Below are 25,020 nucleotides of genomic sequence, written 5' to 3'. Positions count from 1 at the left end.
CACTGAAAAATAAAACTCCCCACGGTTTTCAAAAGCCTACGGCAGGTTTTTCTTTAACTTTGTACCTGGGCTTTCCTCCTTTCATTTTTATTTTAATCTTCACAAACTACCCAGTCCCTGAAAGTAACAAGCATAACCATAACATGATTTTGCAACCTTAAAACTTGAAAATACAGTGCATTCACTCAACATTATTTGCCTGTATTACAAAGTGAAGGCTGTGTTAAAAAATATCCACTTCAAATTATCCGTTCTGTTTGCAACAAGCCTGTTAAGTAATACTGCAAGACAACACAGCAAAGAAATGAACTTTTGAGGCGAAATAAAAAACAACAGGTTTGGGTCAAATCCAATACAACATAACACAGAGTGAAACCCTCTGTATTTTTAAGTATTGTGTCGGCAGCATCATGTTATGGGTATGCTTGTCACTGACAGGGACTAGGGCAAAGAGCAAAGCCCAGGTAAAAAGTTAGAGGACAACCTGTCTCAGTCTTCTGATAAACTAAACCTGGGATAGAGCAGGACAATTATAAACAAAAAAAGGAATGCCAAAGAAAATGCCAGAATGGCTTTCCAGGAGGTGTTGAATGTTCCTGAGTGATCTAGTGACTATCCATACTTGCTGAAAAAGTCTAAACAGTCTAAATTTGCTTGAATAATCTCAAACAAGGTTTGACAATTATTATCCATCAATGATTTCCAACCAAATGTACTGAGCTTGAGACATTTTTACAAAAACAATGGATATACACTACTGTTCAACAGTTTGGTGTCACTTAGAGAAAGAAAATCACGTCTTTTTATCCATTAAAATAACATAAAATCGATCACAAATACAGTCTGGACATTGTTAATGTTTAAATTGCCTATTATAGCTGGAAACAGATGATTTTTTAAATGGAATATCTACATAGGTGCACAGAGGCCCATTATCAGCAATGGCACATTGTGTTATCTAATCCAAGTTTATCATTTTAAAAGGCTAATTGATCATTAGAAAACCATTTTGCAATAATGTTAGCACAGCTGAAAACTGTTGCACTGATTAAAGAAGCAATAAAACTGGCCGCCTTTGGACTAGTTGAGTATCTGGAGCATCAGCATTTGTGGGTTCGATTACAGGCTCAAAATGGCCAGAAATAAATAACTTTCTTCTGAAACTCTTTAGTCTATTCTTGTTCTGAGAAATGAAGGAAATTCCATGTGTGAAATTGCCAAGAAACTGAAGATCTCGTACAATGCTGTGTACTACTCCCTTCACAGAACAGCTCAAACTGGCTCTAACCAGAAAAGAAAGAGGAGTGGGAGGCCCCGGTGCACAACTGAGGAAGAAGACAAGTACATTAGACTGTCTAGTTTGAGAAACAGACGCCTCACAAGTCCTCAACTGGCAGCTTCATTAAATAGTACCCGCAAAGCACCAGTCTCAACGTCAAAAGTGAAGAGGCGACTCCGCGATGCTGGCCTTCTAGGCAGAGTTGAAAAGACAAGGCTATATCCCAGACTGGTCAATTAAAAAAAATGAAGATGGGCAAAAGACCAGAAACTGGATAGAGGAATATTGGAAAAAAAGTGTTATGGACAGACAAATCTAAGTTTGAGATGTTCGGATCACAAAGAAGAACATTCATGGGACACAGAAAAAAATGTAAAGATGCTGAAGGAGTACTTGACGCCAGCTGTCAAGCATGGTGGAGGCAATGTGATGGTCTGGGGGTGCTTTGGTGGTGGTAAAGTGGGAGATTTATACAGGGTAAAAGGGATCTTGAAGGAAGCTATGACTCCATTTAGCAACGCCATGCCATACCCTGCGGACTGCGATTAATTGGAGCCAAATTCCTCCTACAACAGGACAATGACCCAAAGAGCAGCTCCAAACTATGCAAGAACTAGTTACGGAAGAAGCAGTCAGCTGGTATTCTGTCTATAATGGAGAGGCCAGCACAGTCAACCATATTGAGCTGTTGTGGGAGCAGCTTGGCCGTATGGTACTTAAGAAGTGCCCATCAAGCCAATCCAACTTGTGGGAGGTGCTTCAGGAAGCATGGGGTGAAATCTCTTCAGATTACCTCAATAAATTGACAACTAGAATGACAAAGGTCTGCAAGGCTGTAATTGCTGCAAATGGAGGATTCTTTGACGAAAGCAAAGTTTGAAGCACACATTTATTATTTCAATTAAAAATCGTTATTTATAACCTTGTCAAAGTCTTGACTATATTTCCTATTCATTTTTGTTTTCATGTAAAACAAGGACATTTCTAACTGACCCCAAACTTTTGCAAGGTAGTGTGTTGCCCTAAGAGTTCTGCAAAGATGGTAGAATATCATAAAAAATGAGTCACAGAGGCTGCCAAAGATGCTTCCACCAAGTATTAATTCTGGAGCTGGAAGACATACGCGATCAAGACAATCAATTCTCTATAATATTCATTTACTTAGAAAATGTGGAGTGGGTTCAAATCAAATTAAACGTTATTTGTCAAGTGCGCCGAATACAACAGGTGTAGACGTTACTGTGAAATGCTTACTTACAAGCCCTTAAGCAACAATTTAGTTCAAGAAATAGAGTTAAGAAAATATTTTATAAATAAAGTAAAGTAAAACATAAAATAAAAAGTAACACAATAACATAACAATAACGAGGTTATATACAGGGGTAGGGGTGCTGAGTCAATGTGCAGGATTACAGGTAGTCAAGGTCATTTGTACATGTAGGTAATGGTAAAGTGACTATGCATAGATAGTAAACAGTGAGTTGCAGCAGTGTATAAACAAAGGGGGTAGAAGCTGTTAAGGAGCCTTTTGGACCTAGACCTGGCGCTCCGGCACCGCTTGCGTTCGGTAGCAGAGACTGGAGTCTTTGACAATTTTTTGGGCCTTCCTCTGACACCATCTAGTATATAGGTCCTGGATGGAAGGAAGCTTGGCCCCTGTGATGTGCCGGGCTGTACGCACTACCCTCTGTAGCGCCTTACGGTCGAATGCCAAGTGGGTACCATACCAGGCGGTGATGCAACTGGTAAGGATAGTCTCGATGGTGCAGCTGTAGAACGTTTTGAGGATCTGGGACCCATGGCAAACCTTTGATGTGAATGGGGGTGTGTTCAGCCCTCCTTTTCCTGTAGTCCACGATCATCTCCTTTGCCTTGCTTACGTTGAAGGAGAGGTTGTTGCCCTGGCACCACACTGCCAGGTCTCTGACCTCCTCCCTATAGGCTGTCTCTTCGTTGTCGGTGATCAGGCCCACCACTGTTGTGTTATCAGCAAACTTACCGATGATGCTTGGCCAAGCAGTCATACAGGGAGTACAGGAAGGGACTAAGCATGCACCCCTGAGGTGTCCCAGTGTTGAGGATCAGCGTGGTAGATGTGTTGTTGCCTACCCTTACCATCTGAGGGTGACCCGTCAGGAAGTCCAGAATCCAGTTGAAGAGGGAGGGGTTTAGTCCCAGGGTCCTTAGCTTAGTGACAAGCTTTATGGGCACTATGGTGTTGACCATGAGCTGTAGTCAATGAACAGCATTCTCACATACAGTTGTAGTCGGAAGTTTACAAACACTTAGGTTGGAGTCATTAAAACTTGTTTTTCAACCACTCCACAAATTTCTTGTTAACAAACTAGAGTTTTGGCAAGTCGGTTAGGATATCTACTTTGTGCATTACACAAGTACATTTTTACAATGATTATTTCACTTATAATACAGTGTATGACAATTCCAGTGGGTCAGAAGTTTACATACTGAAAATTACAGGCCTCTCTCATCTTTTTAAGTGGGAGAACTTGCACAATTGGTGGCTGACTAAATACTTTTTTGCCCTACTGTATGTAAACTTCTGACCCACTGTCAATGTGATGAAAGAAATAAAAGCTTAAATAAATAATTCTCTCTACTATTATTCTAACATTTCGCATTCTTAAAACAAAGTGGTGATCCTAACTGACCTAAGACAAAAAATAGTAAAAAACTGAGTTTAAATCTATTTGGCTAAGGTGTATGTAAACTTCCGACTTGAACTGTAGGTGTTCCTTTTGTTCAGGTGGGAAATGGCAGTGTGGAGTGTGATTGAGATTCTTTTGGGGCGGTATGCAAATTGGAGTGGGTCTAGAATTTCCGGGATGATGCTGTTGATGTGAGCCATGACCAGCATTTCAAAGCACTTCATGGCTCCCGACGTTAGTGATACAGGGAGGAAGTCATTTAGGCAGGGACTATGGGCACAGGGACTATGGGCACAGGGACTATGGCGGTCTGCTTGAAACATGTAGGTATTACAGACTCGTCAGGAGAGGTTGAAAATGTCAGTGAAGATATATATATATATATACTTATACTTATACTTATACTTATACTTATATATACACTTAAAAAGATGAGAGAGGCCTGTAATTTTCATCATAGGTACACTTCAACTATGACAGACAAAATGAGAAAAAAAGATTCCAGAACATCACATTGTAGGATTTTTAATGAATTTATTTGCAAATGATGGTGGAAAATAAGTATTTGGTCAATAACAAAAGTTTATCTCAATACTTTGTTATATACCCTTTGTTGGTAATGACAGAGGTCAAACGTTTTCTGTAAGTCTTCACAAGGTTTTCACACACTGTTGCTGGTATTTTGGCCCATTCCTCCATGCAGATCTCCTCTAGAGCAGTGATGTTTTGGGGCTGTTGCTGGGCACCAAGGAATTTCAACTCCCTCCAAAGATTTTCTATAGGGTTGAGATCTGGAGACTGGCTAGGCCACTCCAGGACCTTGAAATGCTTCTTACAAAGCCACTCCTTCGTTGCCCGGGCGGTGTGTTTGGGATCATTGTCATGCTGAAAGACCCAGCCACGTTTAATCTTCAATGCCCTTGCTGATGGAAGGAGATTTTCACTCAAAATCTCACGATACATGTCCCCATTCATTCTTTCCTTTACACTGATTAGTCGTCCTGGTCCCTTTGCAGAAAAACAGCCCCAAAGCATGATGTTTCCACCCCCATGCTTCACAGTAGGTATGGTGTTCTTAGGATGCAACTCAGCATTCTGTGTCCTCCAAACACGACGAGTTGAGTTTTTACCAAAAAGTTATATTTTGGTTTCATCTGACCATATGACATTCTCCCAATCTTCTTCTGGATCATCCAAATGATCTCTAGCAAACTTAAGACGGGCCTGGACATGTACTGGCTTAAGCAGGGGGACACGTCTGGCACTGCAGGATTTTAGTCCCTGGCGGTGTAGTGTGTTACTGATGGTAGGCTTTGTTACTTTGGTCCCAGCTCTCTGCAGGTCATTCACTAGGTCCCCCCATGTGGTTCTGGGATTTTTGCTCACCGTTCTTGTGATCATTTTGACCCCACGGGGTGAGATCTTGCGTGGAGCCCCAGATCGAGGGAGATTATCAGTGGTCTTGTATGTCTTCCATTTCCTAATAATTGCTCCCACAGTTGATTTATTCAAACCAAGCTGCTTACCTATTGCAGATTCAGTCTTCCCAGCCTGGTGCAGGTCTACAATTTTGTTTATGGTGTGCTTTGACAGCTCTTTGGTCTTGACCATAGTGGAGTTTGGAGTGTGACTGTTTGAGGTTGTGGACAGGTGTATTTTATACTGATAACAAGTTCAAACAGGTGCCATTAATACAGGTAACGAGTGGAGGACAGAGGAGCCTCTTAAAGAAGAAGTTACAGGTCTGTGAGAGCCAGAAATCTTGCTTGTTTGTAGGTGACCAAATACTTATTATCCACCATAATTTGCAAATAAATTCATTAAAAATCCTACAATGTGATTTTCTGGATTTCTTTTCTAATTTTGTCTGTCATAGTTGAAGTGTACCTATGATGAAAATGACAGGCCTCTCTCATCTTTTTAAGTGGGAGAACTTGCACAATTGGTGGCTGACTAAATACTTTTTTTGCCCCACTGTATATATACATATATATATTTTGTAGTGGTTTCTTTGCAGCAATTTGACCATGAAGGCCTGATTCACTCAGTCTCTGAACATTTGATGTTGAGATGTGTCTGTTACTTGAACTCTGTGAAGCATTTATTTGGCCTGACATTTCTGAGGGTGGTAACTCTAATGAACTTAACCTCTGCAGCAGAGTTAAGTCTGGGTCTTCCTTTCCTGTGGCGACCTTCATGAGAGCCAGTTTCATCATAGAGCTTGATGGTTTTTATGACTGCACTTGAAGAAACTGTCAACGTTTTTGAAATGTTCTGCATTGACTGACCTTCATGTCTTAAAGTATTGATTGAATGTCGTTGCTCTTTGCTTATTTGAGCTTTTCTTGTCATAATATTGTCTTGGTCTTTTGCCAAATAGGGCTATTATCTGTGTACCACCTCTACCTTGTCACAACACAACTGATTGTCTCAAATGCATTAAGGAAAGAAAGAAATTAGACAAATTAACTTTTAACAAGGCACACCTGTTAAATGAAATGCATTCCAGGTGACTAACTCATGAAGCTGGTTGAGAGAATGCCAAGAGTGTGCAAAGCTGTCATCAAGGCAAAGGGTGGCTACTTTGAATAATCTATAATATAAAATATATTTTAAATTGTTTCACAGTTCTTTGGTTAACCAGATGATTCCATATGTGTTCTTTCATAGTTTTGATGTCTTCACTATTATTCCACAAAGTAGAAAATAGTAAAAATAAATAAAAACCCTTGAATGAGTGGATGTGTCCAAACTTTTGACTGGTTCTGTAGGTTCTGTAGATTTGTAGGAAAACGATCAAATGTAATCCCTTTTCAGAATAAATTTGAAGGAAGCAAAATGTGAAGACTGTGCAAGGTGTTGGCAGACGTTCTTTTCACTTTGTCGTACAGGCCAGTAATGTGGACGGAATGCACTGTATTTTCATGTTTTGTGAATGCAAAATCATGTTGTGGGTATGCTTGTCACCGGCAGGGACTGGGAGGCTTGTGAGGATTGAAATAAAAAAATGAAGGAGCAAAGCCCAGGTATAAAGTAAAGGAAAAACCTGCTGTAGTTAAATTTTTCTGAAAAATAATTACACCTATTTTGATACCAAAGACACACCAGAGTGGCTTTCCAAGAGGTGTTGCATGTTCCGGAGTGGTCCATTCTCAGACCTCAATCAAAAACAATGAATATTCACTGAGTGTATAAACATTAAGAACACCTGCTCTTTTCATGACAGACTGACCAGGTGAAAGCTACAATCCCTTCTTGATGTTACTTGTTATATCCACTTTAACCAGTGTTGATGAAGGGGAGTAGACGGGTCAAAAAAATATTTTGAAGCCTTGAGACAATTGAGGCAAGGACATTCAGAGGGTGAATTTTCAACTTATTGTATACATAATGTTGCTGCTACCGTCTCTTATGACCGAAAATAAATTCTGGACATCAGAAAAGCGATTACTCACCGCGGACTGGAATAAACTTTTTTCTTTCACTAGTCCGATGAGAAGGATAACCTGCTTTCACTGGAACAGGCCCAGATCCACACCTATTGCATGAAGAAAAGATGCCGGAAAAGGGGACGCAGGTCGGGGATCGTTCTGCGAATCCAGAGGCGAGCGAGTAAATGCTCAATGTCTTCCGTTCTCCATGCTAACGTGCAATCGTAAAAAAAAAAAATTGATGACCTACTATTAAGATTATACTACCAACGGGACAATAAAAACTGTAACATGACAACTAACAATATAGAGCTGGAGGGATTTTCCATGCACTGGCAGAACAGAGACGCTACCTTTGGTAAGACGAGGGGTGGGGTTGTGTGTCTTTTTGTCAATAATATCTGGTGCGCGATGTCTAATATTAAAGAAGTCTCGAGGTATTGCTCGCCTGAGTTAGAGTACCTTAAGATAAGCTGTAGATCACACTATCTACCAAGAGAGTCCTCATCTGTATTATTCGTAGCCATCTATTTACCACCACAAGCGAAGCTGGCACTAAGACCGCTCTCAACCAACTCTATAAGGCCATAAGTAAAGAAGAAAATGCTCACCCAGAAGCGGTTTACCTAGTGGACAGGGACTTTAATGCAGAAAAACTCAAATCAGTTTTACCAAATTTTTACCAGCATGTCACATGTGCAACCAGGGGGAAAAAAATCCTAGACCACCTTTACTCCACACACAGAGATGCATACAAAGCTCTCCAACGCCCTCCATTTGGCAAATCTGACCACAATTCTATGCTCCCGATTCCTGCTTACAAGCCAAAACTAAAGCATGAAGTACCAGTGACTCACTCAATACGGAAGTGGTCAGATGATGCGGATGCTACACTACAGGAGACTAATCCAGACGCTTATAAGAAAACCCAATATACCCTCAGACGAACCATCAAACAAGCAAAGCGTCAATACAGGATTAAGATTGAATCCTACTACACTGCCTCTGATGCTCATCGGATGTGGAAGGGCTTGAAAACTATTACGGACAACAAAGGGAAACCCAGACACAAGCTGCCCAGTGACACGAGCCTACCAGATGAGCTAAATGCCTGTTATGCTCGCTTCGAGGCAAGCAACACTGAATCATGTACAAGAGCTCCAGCTGTTCTGGATGACTGTGATATTGCTCTTGGTAGCCTATGTGAACACAACCTTTAAACAGGTCAACATTCACAAAGCCGCTGGGCCAGACGGATTACCAGAAAGTGTACTGAAAGCATGCGCGGACCAACTGTTAAGTTTCTTCACTAACATTTTCAACCTCTCCCTGGCCGAGTCTGTCATACCTACATGTTTCAAGCAGACCACCACAGCCCCTGTGCCGAAGGAAGCGAAGATAACCTGCCTATATGATTTCCGCCCCGTAGCACTCACGACGGTAGCCATGAAGTACTTTGAAAAGTCATGGCTCACATCAAGAGAATCCTCTTGGACACCCTAGACCCACTCCAATTTGCATACCAACAGATCCACAGATGACACAATCTCAATTGGAAGGACCACCTATGTGAGAATGCTGTTCATCGACTACAGCTCAGCGTTCAACACCATAGTGCCCACGAAGCTCATCACTAAGCTAAGGACCCTGGGACTAAACACCTCCATCTGCAATTGGATCCTAGACTTCCTCACGGGCTCCCCCAGGTGGTAAGAGTAGGCAACAACACTTCCGCCATGTTGATCCTTAACACTGGGGCCCATAATGGGTGTGTACTTAGTCCCCTCCTGTATTCCCTGTTCCTCCAAGACTGCATGGCCAAACACGACTCCAACACCATCATTCAGTTTGCTGACGACTGCAAGCGGCAAGCATGGCAAGCGGTACCGGAGCGCCAAGTCTAGGACCAAAAGGCTCCTCAACAGCTTCTACCCCCAAGCCATTAGGCTGCTGAACAATTCATAAAAAAAGCCACTGGACAATTTACTTTGACCCCCCCTCTTGTAAACTGCTGCTACTCACTGTTTGTTTGCTACCTATGCAAAGTCACTTCGCACCCACCTACATGTAGAGATTTCCTCAACTAGCCTGTACCCCTGCACACTCGGTACCGGTGCCCCCTGTATATAGCCTCGTTATTGTTATTCATATTGTGTTACTTTTTATTATTAATTTTTATTTTAGCCTACTTGGTAAATATTTCCTTCTTCTTGAGCTGCACTGTTGGTTAAGAGCTTGTAAGTAAGCATTTCACTGTAAAGTCTACACTTGTTGTATTCGGCGCATGTGGCAAATAAAGTTTGATGACAAAATATTTATTAAGTACCTTTGAATGGTAGTAGGTGACAGGCGCACCGGTTTGTGTCAAGAACTGCAACGCTCCTTGGTTTTCAGGAGTTTCAACAGTTTCTCGTGTGAATCAAGAGTGGTCCACCTGCCAAACGACATCCAGCCAACTTGACACCACTGTGGGAAGCATTGGAGTCATCATGGGCCAGCATCCCTGTGGAATGCTTTCGACACCTTGTAGAGTCAATGCCCCGATGAATTGAGGCTGTTCTGAGGGCAAAAGTGGGGGGTGCAACTCGATATTAGGAAAGGTGTTCTTAATGTTTTGTACATTCAGTGTGTATTTCAATGGTACATACAGTACTTTATTACTGCGGTATGGATACTGTGATAAATTATCTTGTCCCTAATGAACGTGAGTGTTATGTAAATCAGATTGAGGGTTATGTGTACAATCCGTATTGGTTAGAGAGAGTTTTGTGTTGTTTCTGATATAATGGCTTATTTCAATTAGTTTGCTGTACAAATTGCAGTCATATAAATAAACAGTGTGTATACCAAGTTAGTTTACTTATTTTGTCCAGAAGTCCTGACTGTTCTGTCTTTCTTATCAGTGTAACTGAGCCAGCTGTTTGACACAGCACCAGGTCCACACCTTAGGGAAGTCTGGGAAAGTCAGATGACCCCCTTCAGCAGCTCGTCAAAACACGAACGTAGTGAGATTTAATAAGCTAATGTGCCACATTTACCGTAGGAGATGAGTGACAAAGTCTCTGTGCTCTGGAAGCATCATAAAAAGAAAATGGGGAAAAAACTCAGTACCTCTGACTTTGATGGTAGTGACATTCTGTAACTGTGGGGACTTAACTATAGGCATGTATTTGATGCTACGACGTGGAGCTCTCAAAGAGCTAAACAAGGCGGCAAACAAGAGCAGGGAGGCGGTAAACAAACGCACCTGATATCTGCTGTCGTCCCGTAATGGCAAGCCAAGGTACCGCTCAGAAAATGCTGATGCTGTTCAAATAGAAAGCGATACACTCTAAAAAGGTGGCAGGTACAGACAGTGTTTCAGTGCTTCAGGTGAGCTAAGTGTTACTTTTTGCTGACGCTACACAAAAAGTGATGTCTGTCATTCTGCATCCAAACTAAATGGAAAAAAAATGGGGGGGGGGGGGGATTACACAATTATTCAACTTCATATACATATCATAACTTCATATCTCCAGCACCACCCGAACATTAACATGTGAACATTTTGCGTTTCAATGTTTTGTAGTAAAACACAGTGTTGGAGAAGAAAGTAAAAGTGCAATGTGTGCCATGTAAAAAAGCTCAAGTTCAGGTTCCTTGCTCAGAACATACATTTGAAGTCAGAAGTTTACATACACCTTAGCCAAATACAATTAAACTCAGTTTTTCACTATTCCTGACATTTAATCCTATCAAATTCCCTGTCTTAGGTCACTAATTTTAAGAATGAGAAATTTCAGAATAATAGTAGAGAATGATTTATTTAAGCTTTTGTTTCTTTCATAACATTCCCAGGGGGTCAGATGTTTACATACACTCAATTAGTATTTGGTAGCATTGCCTTTAAATTGTTTAACTTGGGTCAAACGTTTCGGGTAGCCTTCCACAAGCTTCCTACAATAAGTTATGTGAATTTTGGCCCATTCAAACAGTTCTATTTTTGTTTCATCAGACCGGGGGACATTTCTCCATAAAGTATGATCTTTGTTCCCATGTGCAATTGCAAACCGTAGTCTGGCTTTTTTATGGAGGTTTAGGAGCAATGGCTTCTTCCTTTTTGAGCGGCCTTTCAGGTTATGTCGATATAGGACTCGTTTTACTGTGGATATGGATACTTTGTATCTGTTTCCTCCAGCATCTTTACAAGGTCCTTTACTACTGTTCTGGGATTGATTTGCCCTTTTCGCACCAAAGTACGTTCATCTCTAGGAGACAGAACACGTCTCCTACCTGAGCGGTATGACGGCCCATGGCCCACGGTCCCATGGTGTTTATACTTGCCTACTATTGTTTGTACAGCTGAAAGTGGTACCTTCAGGCATTTGGAAATTGCTCCCAAGGATGAACCGGGTTTGTGGAGGTCTACAATTTGTTTTCTGAGTTCTTGGTTGATTTCTTTTGATTTTCCCATGATGTCAAGCAAAGAGGCACTGAGTTTGAAGGTAGGCCTTGAAATACATCCACAGGTAGTCCTCCAATTGACTCAAATTATGTCAATTAGCCTATCAAAAGCTTCTAAAGCCATGTCGTAATTTTCTGGAATTTTCCAATCTGTTTAAAGGCACAGTCAACTTAGTGTATGTAAACTTCTGACCCACTGGAATTGTGATACTTTGAATTATAATTATCTGTCTGTAAAAAAAAGGCAAATTTACTTGTTTCATGCACAAAGTAGATGTCCTAACCTACTTGCCAAAACTTTAGTTTGTTAACAAGAAATTTGTGGAGTGGTTGAAATATGGGTTTTAATGACTCCAACCTAAGTGTATGTAAACTTCCAACTTCAACTGTATGAAAGCTGGTGGTTAAATTTTCCCAGTTCTTCAAAATTCCCAGTTAAGAAGTTTTAGGTTGTAGTTTTTATAGGAATTATGACGTGTCGACTATTTCTCTCCATACCGTTTGTATTTCATATACCTTTGACTATTGGATGTTCTAATAGGCACTTTAGTATTGCCAGCCGAATCTCAGGAGCTGATATGCTTGAAGTCATAAAGAGCGCAGGAATCAAGCATTGTTAAGAGCTGCTGGCAAACGCAGTAAAGTTTGAATTAATGCTTATTAGCCTGCTGCTGCCTACCACCGCTCAGTCAGACTGCTCTATCAAATATCAAATCATAGACTTAATTATGATATAATAAACACAGAAATACGAGCCTTTGGTCATTAATATGGTCAAATCCGGAAACTATCCTTTCGAAAACAAAACGTTTATTCTTTCAGTGAAATACGGAACTTAGTTTTGAACGAGCCAGGCGGCCCAAACTGTTTCATATGCCCTGACTCTGCATACAATGAATGCAAGAGAAGTGACACAATTTCCCTAGTTAATATTGTCTGCTAACATGAATTTATTTTTAACTAACTACACAGGTTAAAGAAAATATAGTTCTGTGTATTGATTTTAAGAAAGGCATTGATGTTTATGGTTAGATGAATTCGTGCAACGATTGTGCTTTTTTCGCAAATGCGCTTTGGTTAAATCGTCACCCGTTTGGCGAAGTAGGCTGTGATTCGATGATAACTTAACGGGCACTGCATTGATTATATGCAATTATATGATCAACCATGTGCAGTTAACTAGTGATTATGTGAAGATAGTTTTTTTTATAAGACAAGTGTAACGCTAGCTAGCAACTTACCTTGGCTCCTTGCTGCACTCGCGTAACAGGTGGTCAGCCTGCCACGCAGTTTCCTCATGGAATGCAATGTAATCGGCCATAATCAGCATCCAAAAATGCTGATTACCGATTGTTATGAAAACTTGAAATCGGCCCTAATTAATCAGCCATGCAACCATTCGGTTACTGGCCCAACGCTCTAACCACTAGGCTACCTGCCATCCCGCATTTGTCTACTATTTGCCTACTGATAGTCTACTAATTGGTTGATATCATTAGAAACACTTATCTTCCTCTATCTTTTTTACTACAAAACATATACATGTGCCATTTTCACATATGTTGATGTTGGGGTGGTGCTGGAGATGATATGAATATGAAATCAAACAATTTAAAAATGTTACTTTAAGACATAAAAGTGCATAAGTAGCCAGTGAGATCTTATGATACTCTGTGGTTTAATCTTCAGTCATTTTTGGTCTCTCTCTGTGACTCAGGTGTTGCAATGTTTCATTTTAATGTGACATTTGAACAATATCCTAATTCCTTATTGAGGAATGTCTTACAAATAAGACCATCACCTCCATAAATGGTGCCCCATGTGAGAAGAATCCCCTACTCAGGTATCAACCCTTCTGTCACCTCTCCTTTCCTACCCTTCTATCTATTGATGTGAAGTGTAATTTCTGGAACCAATCAAAGATTGGGATGGCCGAAAGTCCTGTTAGACCCAATTGATGACAACACAGATTGTGATGCCTATTTCATAACATGAGAAAGACTGTTTGTGCTTAATACATTTAAGTGACAAGAACATGAAATCATAATAAATGAGTCTTTAAAATCTTGCATCTAACTTGTCGACAACATTTTTCATTAAACATATTAAAGCAGTCATTAAGACTGTCATAAAAGTCATCATAAAAGGTAATTAAGGTTAACACCAACAAATATTTTACAGTCAAGCTTCTACTCACCATATAGTTTCCAGTCTGTGACTGGGGACATTGCTACGGAACATTTTAACAGGCTGTCTGTTGATTTGAGCATCATTAATGTAATATAGGCACCATAACCCTGAAAAAAAAAACAAGTAACCAAAATAAATGACAGTTTTATTTGTTAAATTTTAAATCATGGGGCACAGCCAGCAAATAGAGTGAAAGTTTGTACTAACATGTTGAGTATGTGTGTCTCCTAAAGTCATTCAAATCAACTTGAGACAAGCAAGCTGGAGCCTCTGTGAGAGAATCTGTCAATAGAATCTTACCCTCCCAAATACTCCTATCCGTGTACGATCAATGTACGGGAAGGTCAACATGTATCTGAAATAAACAATATTGAGGAGATGTTACAAAGTTACAAAGTATGATATCATAGAATGGAATACAGTAACATGAATACAGTTCCTAAAGATGTTTAAAGTTGTTTGCCAAATTCAGTTAAATAGAAAATGTAAGCAAATTGTTAAATTGGCATGCATTCTAATGATTTATTGAATTAAATTCTAATTAAATTAGACTCAATGGGAAAGGATCAAACTGGTACATACTCCACAGCTGAGATTTGATCCTGCACCTCTACTGTCCCCAAACGTTGGTGGACCTCATGTAGAACCCTCTGGCCCAGGAAGCCACTCCCTCTGCCGTCTAGACGAGCCACAATGATGTTATCCGAGCTGACCAGAACCGAGTCCCAGTCCAGAATGAATCGGTCGCTCACAGCCTGGCCACCAGGGGAGCCATCGCTGAATTTAAAGAGACAAATGACAGAATAAAACAGTGCTTGAGGCAGTCCTAATATGGGCGTCATAAAGACAGCCTGGCTCTCGTGATGGGGTCCGCACCAACCATAATAGAATATAAAAAAAACTGTGTGCACAGACACTGAAGGAAATACGTACACGACCAGAAGCAGGCCATAGTGACGTGATTCAGAAAAATCTGGTGGGTAGGAGATCTTCAAAGGAAGATCTGAGCAGAGAAAGCAGCCATTAGCAAAAACCTTAGAATAATAGAAAGAGAAACTGATCCAACAAAAAAACGTAAGTAGCGAAAAGTTTCCGTTTTACCAAAATGTTCTATCTGGATTGTTCTGAAGTCCGTCATTTGAATCCTCTTGATCTTCAAAGCTGCCTTCAGTAAAGAGTTGTTCTCAAGGATGTAGTAATCTATGTTGAGAGAAAAAGTTGCATAAGTTTTAGAAGTGTCCACAACACGGGCCACAGTAGTGTAGTAGAAGGTATACCACCGTATCAATTATGTAGTACAATAGAGAAATCATGCACAAAGTAGCCTACACAAGAGCAAAACACGTAAAATATTTGGCTAATCCAATCACGTGGATAAATGCAAACGTTACATTTAAGAATGGCCAACACAGTAATAATGTTCACGTGAACAGCAGCTGAAATGGCTCTGATTGGCTGGTCATTCAGAACATTACTTTGGTTCAATCAAAGATTTTTTGATAGGTGGCGCCTTGTCTGTGCCTAACAAACATTTGAAGTGTGCTCCTCGTGACAATTGTGAAACGGAAGTTAAAGACATGGTAGAGCACACGCAGACTCATTTTTGGCATGTCTGGAGCAGGAGCAAGTAAAGTGTCGTGTGCTGGTGTTGAGCCAGGGTGATGCCGCTGCACTGAGTTATTTTGCAGATATGGTATGCTAATTAGAGGGACAAAGTGGACGCACAGAAACCCCTCTCTCTCCCTCTCACTCTCTCCCCAGTTCCTCTCTATCCATCTCTCAATCTCGTGTCTTTGATGTTTGTTGAAAATGCAGTTGGAGAGAAACACCGTAGGCCTACATACTGAGATGTACTGTACTGTTAAAATGTTGACATGAAACTCTAAATGCCAAAACTACGCAAATGTGTTTGGTAAATATTATATATGTTTAACATCGTAACAGTTGTGGTGTTTAAATGTTGACAAGTATGAATATCATATAAAGTCAAATGTGTTGAAGCTACCTAATCTGTCAAACTCCTTGAGTACATCTTGGTATATTCATGCATTAGGCCTACTGCATATTCTGTAATTCCATCCTAAAATATTTTATCTTCTCCCATTATCAAACTTGCTATCCAACTGTATCGATTTTTTATTCAAAGGGTAGAGTGCAGCTTATTAGCCTTATTATGCAGCACAGTCACTGAACCCATTTTTACACTTAGGGCTCTAATTGATTATTTTCACAATTTCAATTTCAGCACAGTTGCAGGGTTTCAGCAACTGTATTGAATGGCTAACTAGACCAACCTAGTTCAGATTGGTTCTGTAGTGTAAAGAGAGGTACTGTAGGAACAGAACATAAGAACACAAATGGTGGTTTACACACTGCAGGACTAAACTGACACTGAGCCATGCCAAGACAAGTCCAGACGAGGTGGCCTGGATATGTATCCACCATAATGGCTTGAACCCCGCTAGAAAGGTCAATGTGAAAAAAATATCCAGACCAGCACAGTACATCTGAGCATGACGAACAGTTGAGTTCGGAAGTTTACATACACCTTAGCCAAATACATTTAAACTCAGTTTTTCACAATTCCTGACATTTAATCGTAGTAACAATTCCCTGTCTTAGGTCAGATAGGATCAACACTTAATTTTAAGAATGTGAAATGTCAGAATAATAATAGAGAGAATTATTGATTTCAGCTTTAATTTCTTTCATCACATTCCCAGTGGGTCAGAAGTTTACATACACTCAATTAGTATTTGGTAGCATTGCCTTTAAATTGTTTAACTTGGGTCAAACGTTTCAGGTAGCCTTCCACAAGCTTCCCACAGTAAGTTGGGTGAATTTTGTCCCATTCCTCCTGACAGAGCTGGTGTAACTGAGTCAGGTTTGCAGGCCTCCTTGCTCGCACATTGCCTTTTCAGTTCTGCCCACAAAGTTTCTATAGGATTGAGGTCAGAGCTTTGTGATGGCCACTCCAATACCTTGACTTTGTTGTCCTTAAACAATTTTGCCACTACTTTGGAAGTATGCTTGGGTCATTGTCCATTTGGAAGACCATTTGCGACCAAGCTTTAACTTCCTGAGGTCTTGAGATGTTGCTTCAATATATCCACATAATTTTCCTTCTTCGTGAAGCCATCTATTTTGTGAAATGCACCAGTCTCTCCTGCAGCAAAGCACCCCCACAACATGATGTTGCCACCCCTGTGCTTCACGGTTGGGATAGTGTTCTTCGGCTTGCAAGCCTCCCCCTTTTTCCTCCAAATATAACGGTGGTCATTATGGCCAAACAGTTCTATTTTTGTTTCATCAGACCAGATGACATTTATCCAAAAAGTACAATCTTTGTCCCCATGTACAGTTGCAAAACGTAGTCTGGCTTTTTTATGGCCGTTTTGGAGCAGTGGCTTCTTCCTTGCTGAGCGACCTTTCAGGTTGTCGATATAGGAGTTGTTTTACTGTGGATATAGATACTTTGTAGCTGTTTCCTCCAGCATCTTCACAAGGTCCTTTGCTGTTGTTCTGGGATTAATTTGCACTTTTCGCACCAAAGTATGTTCATCTCTAAGAGACAGAACACGTCTCCTTCCTGAGTGGAATGACGGCTACATGGTCCCATGGTGTTTATACTTGCATACTATTGTTTGTACAGATGAACATGGTACCTTCAGGCATTTGGAAATTGCTCCCAAGGATGAACCAGACTTGTGGTGGTCTACCATTTTTTTCTGAGGTCTTGGCAGATTTCTTTTGTTTTTCCAATGATGTCAAGCAAAGAGGCACTGAGTATGAAGGTAGGCCTTGAACGCTGTTGAACGCTGAAAGCTGAACGAGAGACCTCGGTTTATTGTTTTTATATACTTTTATTTTATTTTGGATCCTGACGCTCAGCTGCTCTTAGATTGCTGTGAGTTGCTGCTGTCTGTCCCGGGAAACCTCCAGATTCCGCAGAGGGGAAGAGATACGGAAGCCCAGCTAGCCTAGCTGGCTCAGCGGTCTCAAATGGAGGTCGCTATTGAATGTTTCCAGGCTGCAGGAGCTGTGTTTACTTTGCATTGTTCCGGGACAATATTGGTCCGCTGACTTTCAATGTAGTTACTGTTTGCTTGCGGAGAACTACAGGGGAGAATTGACTACTCTTATTAGCAAGCAAGTAGCAAACCTACAAAGATACTGGGGAATCCATGCCTGCCTACTTTTTATTTTTCTTCCACCCCAGTAGCCGGACGCCGCTCTGGTCTGGTTGACGTGTCGCCTCCGTGTCGGCTCTCCACAGCCGACTGGACGGTGCCCAGCAGGGTTTCATCCCCAAAGGGGTCTCCCTCTTCCCTGGAGAATGGAGCTGTTCTCGACCCAACCAACCAGCCATGGAGATAGGTCACTCGCCATGGAAGTCGAAGCCAGGGTCCTCTGGCAATGTGGGTCTTCTTGGAGATGTTGAGCTCTTCTTCATTTGGGGCTTCCCATTCAAGATCGGATTCGGAGGTACCTGCGTCTTCGTCCTCTGTTCTGTCTTCCTCTCTTGTAGCTTCTACCTCGGGTTTAGATCCGCGGAGCTTCCACCCTCATCAGACCATGAGGATGCCTGAGAGACTAGCCCATTCAACATCACCAGCTGTCATCATAGGCAGCTAGCTCTATGTTGAGAAACATCTTGGTCCCCAAGGCAAAAACCCTGTGCTACCCAGGAGCACGAGTACAGGACATCACAAGGCTGCTTCCGACTGTTCTACCACAGATGCCGGGAGCTGACACTGTCGTAGTCCATGTGGGGTCAAACGACATCCGGAGGGCTAGCTTGGAACATCTGAAAATTGATTTTAAAGAACTGATTTTAGCATTAAAAGACTCCAAAAAAGGGCCAATCATTTCAGATCCAGTACCATCATGGGGCCGCAAGTGTGAAATATTCAGCAGTCTACTGTCCTTACACATCTGGCTAAAATATTAATGTAGCTTTGCTGGAGTCACTTTATGTATAACTTTATCACCTTCTGGAAACAGAAGATACTCTACAGGAATGACAGAGTCCATCCAAATCATTGCCTCCTGGACCCTGTCCACATTTCAAGGCTGCATTGAAACAATAACTTATCAATGACCCAAGACCAGCTCAGCTAATCCCTACCATTGTGAAAATGAGTTGTCATAATGCTGCATTAAATGTACATTATCCTAGGGGCGTTGGAAGACACAACTTCATTTATGTCCCCCTAATTGCCCTGAATACCTGTGTTAATCCTACAGCTATGGGATGCAGTAATCATGAGTCTATGAACCAGAGTTACACTGTTAGCACTGTTGATGATGTAAAGAATATTTGCTGGTCTGTGGTGTGTAATGAGGTGCAACCAGACGCTGCACTTGACACATTTATGAAATTGCTTATTCCAGTTACTAATAAGCACACACGCATTAAGAAAATGACAGTAAAAACTGTTACATCCCCTTGGATTGATAAGGAATTGAAAAATGGTATGGTTGAGAGGGATGAGGCAAAAAGTATGGCAAATACATCTGGCAGCCCAAATGATTGGCAAACATACTGCAAATGAAAAAGTCATGTGACTAAGCTAAATAAAATTAACAATAAACTATACTATGACACAAAGATAAATTATATAAAGAATGATAGTAAAAAGCTTTGGAGCACCTTAAATTACATTTCGGGGGGAAAAGCCAACCCGGCTCCATCCTTCATTGAATCAGATGGCTCATTTATCACAAAACCCACTGATATTGCAAACTACTTTAATTACTTTTTCATTGGCAAGATAAACAAACTCAGCAACAAACGCTGACAAGTATCCAAGTATATCTGACCAAATAATGAAAGACAAGAATTGCACTTTTGAATTTCACAAAGTCAGTGTAAAAGAGGTGAAAAAAATGGTTGTTGTCTATCAACAATGACAAGCCACCGGGGTCTGACAATCTGGATGGAAAATTACTTAGGATAATAGCGGACGATATTGCCACTCCTATTTGCCACATCTTCAATTTAAGCCTACTAGAAAGTGTGTGTGCCCTCAGGCCTGGAGAGAAGTAAAAGTCATTACTCTACACAAGAATAGTAAATCCCCTTTCAATGTCTCAAATAGCCGACCAATCAGCCTGCTGCCAACCCTTAGTAAACTTCTGGAAAAAATGGTGTTTGTGTCACGCCCTGATCTGTTTTACCTGTTCCTGTGATTGTCTCCACCCCCTCCAGGTGTCGCTTATTTTCGCCGGTGTATTTATCCCTGTGTTTCCTGTCTCTCTGTGCCAGTTCGTCTTGTATGTTTAGTCAAGTCAACCAAGTCAAACTTTCAGCATGCATATAGGGAAGGACACTCAACAAGCACGGCACTTACACAAATGACTGATGTTTAGCTGAGAGAAATTGATAACATTATTGTGGGGGCTATCTTGTTAGACTTCAGTGCAGCTTTTGACATTATCGATCATAGTCTGCTGCTGGAAAAACATGTGTTATGGCTTTACACTAAATGCTATAATGTGGATAAAGAGTTAATTGTCTAACAGAACACAGAGGGTGTTCTTTAATGGAAGCCTCTCAAACATAATCCAGGTAGAAGCAGGAATTCCCCAGGGTAGCTGTTTAGGCCACTTGCTTTTTTTCAATCTTTACTAACGACATGCCCATGGCGTTGAGTAAGGCCATTGTGTCTATGTATATGAGTGATTCAACACTATACATGTCAGCTACTACAGTGACTCAAATGATGGCAACACTTAAAATGCTGTAGTTACCTTCGGAATGGGTAGCAAGGAATACGTTAGTCCTAAATATTTCCAAAACTAAAAGCATTGTATTTTGGACAAATCATTCACTAAACCTCAACTTCATCTCGTAATGAATAATGTGAAAAATGAGCAGGTTGAGGTGACTAAACTGCTTGGAGTAACCCTGGATTGTAAACTGTCATGGTCAAAACATATTGATATAACAGTAGCTAAGATGGGGAGAAGTCTGTCCATAATAAAGCGCTGTTCTGCCTTCTTAACAACACTATCAACAAGGCAGGTCCGACAGGCCCTGGTTTTGTCGCACCTGGACCACTGTTCAGTCATGTCGTCAGGTGCCACAATGAGGGACTTGGGAAAATTGCATTTTGCTCAGAACAGGGCAGCATGGCTGGCCATTAAAAGTATGCAGAGAGCTAACATTAATGACATGCATGTCAATCTATCATGGCTCAAAGTGGAAGAGAGATTGACTTCCTCATTATTTGATTTTGTAAGTGGTGTTGATAAGCTGAAGGTACCGAGCTGCCTGTTTAACATACTATATGTATATATGTATACATATATATATGTATACATATATATATATATACATATATATATATATATGTAAGGGTTATGTAAGGGTTAATATGATTTTTGAATGATTACCCCATCTCTGTACCCCACATTTACAATTATCTGTAAGGTCCCTTATATCTAAGGGACCTTACAGATAATTGTAAATGTGGGGTACAGAGATGGGGTAATCATTCAAAAATCATATTAACCCTTATTGTGTACATAGTGAGACCACTTATTATTTGTCTTGTTAAGCACATTTTTAGTCCTTTAGGCTTGCCATAAAGAGGTTGAATAATTATTTACTCAAGATTTCAGCTTTACATTTAAAAAATAATGTGTACAAATTTGTAAAAACTAAATTCCACATTTACATTGTGAGATATTGTTTGTAAATCTGTGGCAAAAAAACACACAATTGAATCCATTTTAGCCCACTGCATCTGTTAACATTCAAGACAAAACATTGATAGAAATCCGGACATGGGCGTAAAGGAAAAAAATGAAATTAAGAAAACGAGGGGGTCGTTTCAACAAGGGTAACAGTGAGAGGGGAACTGGCATTTTAAAGAGCAAACCCTCAATATTTGAACAAAATTAGCAAATGAGCTGGGTTTTTTTCATCCTTTCAACATTTGCTGGTTCTGGAAAAACACCAAAGTTCAAAGTTATCTTGCCAATTACTTTAATCAGTTCAAGACATGACCATCAATTGTAGAAGATTAAGTTGAGTTCTTACTGGCATTATTGAGGCTGTGTAAGATCACAGTGGGTGCTCCCGGACCTGCGAGAAATACAAAGAAAAATAGACATACAAATGTATCCGATCTGTACATAGAGTTACAAAAATAGCACCTCCCAAGCAGGGTAGCACGGTCACAAATACAATACAGCAGCCTTTCCAATCCCCTAGCTGCTGTCACAACCACTGTCACAACTGTCACTTCCCCTTCTTTACCCATTACAGTCAGTGGTTAAAGGTCATTCAAACTGCCTCTAATAACCTGGGCTTGTCAAATTAAGTCAATTCTATTCAGCACCCATTGGAAGACACCCACACGGAGGTTAATAAGATCTAGCAGTCGCTGTTCGGCTGCCCAACCCTCCACAAATCACTCCTACAGCAATTATCAGACCTGTTTAGTCAGACTACACCCCATTTGAATAATGCTAGCTGAGGTAATGGTGATTTAACAGCCACACACACTGTTGCCATGAATGGTAAACATCTGAGACTTTTAAAGCCCAGCACTGATCAATGAAGAGTAAGCTTTGTTTCATTTCCACCACTTAAGGCAAGTTTTATCACGCCTTACATAGGATTTTTTTTTTAATTAAAAAAAGATAAGAGATTATTCACAACAATGCAGTATTAAAACTCTTAAGGGGCGCTGGCCAACAACCAAATGTCAAACTCAGTAAAAGAAAAGGGCTTTGTCACACAGAGAAATAGTTTCTCATTTGCTTACCTGCTTGAAAATGGTAATAGCATCCGTTGCATTTGACGGAGGGAATTAACTAGCTTTAATATGCTTGTTGAGGAGAGTGACAAGCTGCTTGGTTTCTACTGAATTTAGCATTATCCTCAGATGACGTGCTAACCTCATTGTGTTTATAGCTCACAAAGAGAAGGATGGTACATTTTTTCCATTAACTTATGGTACACAAGGACAAACACTTGAGCATATGTTTTTTTTTACTTTTATTTAACTAGGCAAGTCAGTTAAGAACAAATTCTTATTTTCAATGACGGCCTAGGAACAGTGGGTTAACTGCCTGTTCAGGGGCAGAACGACAGATTGGTACCTTGTCAGCTCGAGGATTTAAACTTGCAACCTTTTGGTTACTAGTCCAACACTCTAACCACTAGGCTACCATGGTTAAAACAAACCTTAACAATAAACAACTGTGGCGGCAATTAACTGGTATGTATGGCACCATAACACCTAAAGCAATTATACACAATAGAGCGACTATTTTTATTTTATTTTATGCTTCTTATATGAAATTGTCTGATGGTCTCGCTCCACACTAAATGTTAAATAATGATAGATTGCCAAAGGCAAATCCCTGACATCTGTCAAATGGGTTGTGGCTCGAAGGGCCACTGACACAAAAATGGTTGACCACATTGGAAAAGACAACTTCATTTAAACTATAATTGAATCATACTTCCATCTCAAATGGATCTCAGATTATGTTTGTTTAATGGAGTTAATTTTCATATGTTATGTTACTCTAAATCACAAAAAAATAAAAAATTCTGGCCTTTATGAGAACCTTTAAAAATTTTTTTTTTTTTGACAAATTCATACATACAAGGGGTGGCAGGTAGCCTAGTGGTTAGAGCGTTGGGCCAGTAACTGAAAGGTTGCTTGATTGAATCCCCGAGCTGACAAGGTAAGCATCTGTCATTCTGCCCCTGAACAAGGCAGTTAACTCACTGTTCCCCGGTAGGCCGTCATTGTAAATAAGAATTTGTTCTTAACTGACTTGCCTAGATAAATAAAGGATAAATGAAATACCATAGAAATATGAAAACATTTGCTTAAAGACCTTTTGCTCCTAGCAGTTTGTTGGATGGAGTGTGCTAAATATTCTTGCTCACTATACTGTATACACTACCAGTCCAGAAATTGGACACACCTACTCATTCAAGGGTTTTTCATAATTTATTATATTTTCTACAATGTAGTATAATAGTGAAGACATCAAAACTATGAAATAACACATACGGAATAATGTAGTAACCAAAAAATGTGTTCAACAAATCATTAAATTATTTTAGATTTTAGATTCTTCAAAGTAGCCATCCTTTTCCTTGATGACAGCTTTGTACACTCTTTCCATTCTCTCAACCAGCTTTATGAGGAATCCTTTTACAACAGTCTTGAAGGAGTTTCCACATATCCAAGATCTATCACAATCGGCTATGATTGGGAGTCCCATAGGGCGGTGCACAATTGGACCAGACTTTGGCCTGTGTAGGCCGTCATTCAAAATAATAATTTGTTCTTAACTGACTTGCCTAGTTAAATAGAGGTTAAATAACTATACTGAGCACTTGTTGGCTGCTTTTCCTTCACTCTGGGGTCCAACTCATCACAAACCATCTCAATTGGGTTGAGGTCGAGTAATTGTGGAGGCCAGGTCATCTGATGCAGCACTCAATCACTCCCCTTCTTGGTCAAATAGTCCTTACACAGTCTGGAGGTGTGTTTGGGGTCATTGTCCTGTTGATAAACAAATTATAGTCCCACTAAGCGCAAACTAGATGGGTTGGTATTTCGCTGCAGAATACTGTGGTAGCCATGCTGATTAAGTGTGCCTTGATTAAAATAAAATAAATCACTGACAGTGTCACCAGCAAAGCACCCCCACACCATTACACCTCCTCCTCCACGCTTCATGGGGGGAACCACACATTTGGACTCATCAAACCAAAGGACAGATTTCCACCGGTCCATTGCTCATGTTTCTTGGCCCAAGGAAGTCTCTTCTTCTTATTGGTGTGCTTTAGTAGTGGTTTCTTTTCAGCAATTTGGCCATGAAGGCCTGATTCACGCAGTCTCCTCTGAACAGTTGATGTTGAGATGTGTCTGTTACTTGAACTCTGTGAAGTATTTATTTAGGCTGAAATTTTTGAGGCTGGTAACTCTAATAAACGTATCCTCTGCAGCAGAGGCTGGTTGAGAGAATGCTA

At 40.5% G+C, this 25,020-nt stretch overlaps 1 protein-coding gene across 1 annotated transcript in view; it reads right to left on the bottom strand.

Annotated features, from left to right (window-relative positions):
- Nucleotides 1-25,020, bottom strand: part of LOC110519984 (inactive dipeptidyl peptidase 10) — a 207,193-nt gene that overhangs the window by 10,712 nt on the left and 171,461 nt on the right. Inside the window, exons 17-23 of the mRNA XM_036974137.2 lie at nucleotides 22,057-22,101; nucleotides 15,111-15,209; nucleotides 14,943-15,012; nucleotides 14,592-14,786; nucleotides 14,310-14,364; nucleotides 14,017-14,116; nucleotides 10,624-10,682 (exon numbers count right to left, since the gene is read on the bottom strand). Coding sequence (XP_036830032.2) covers nucleotides 10,624-10,682; nucleotides 14,017-14,116; nucleotides 14,310-14,364; nucleotides 14,592-14,786; nucleotides 14,943-15,012; nucleotides 15,111-15,209; nucleotides 22,057-22,101 — 623 coding nt within the window. The remainder of the gene's footprint in view (nucleotides 1-10,623; nucleotides 10,683-14,016; nucleotides 14,117-14,309; nucleotides 14,365-14,591; nucleotides 14,787-14,942; nucleotides 15,013-15,110; nucleotides 15,210-22,056; nucleotides 22,102-25,020) is intronic.

This window comes from Oncorhynchus mykiss, chromosome 3 (assembly GCF_057628025.1).
Source record: "Oncorhynchus mykiss isolate SJ-2025 chromosome 3, ASM5762802v1, whole genome shotgun sequence".
Classification (NCBI taxonomy): Eukaryota; Metazoa; Chordata; class Actinopteri; order Salmoniformes; family Salmonidae; genus Oncorhynchus; species Oncorhynchus mykiss.
This window is presented reverse-complemented; position numbering and strand designations above follow the sequence as displayed.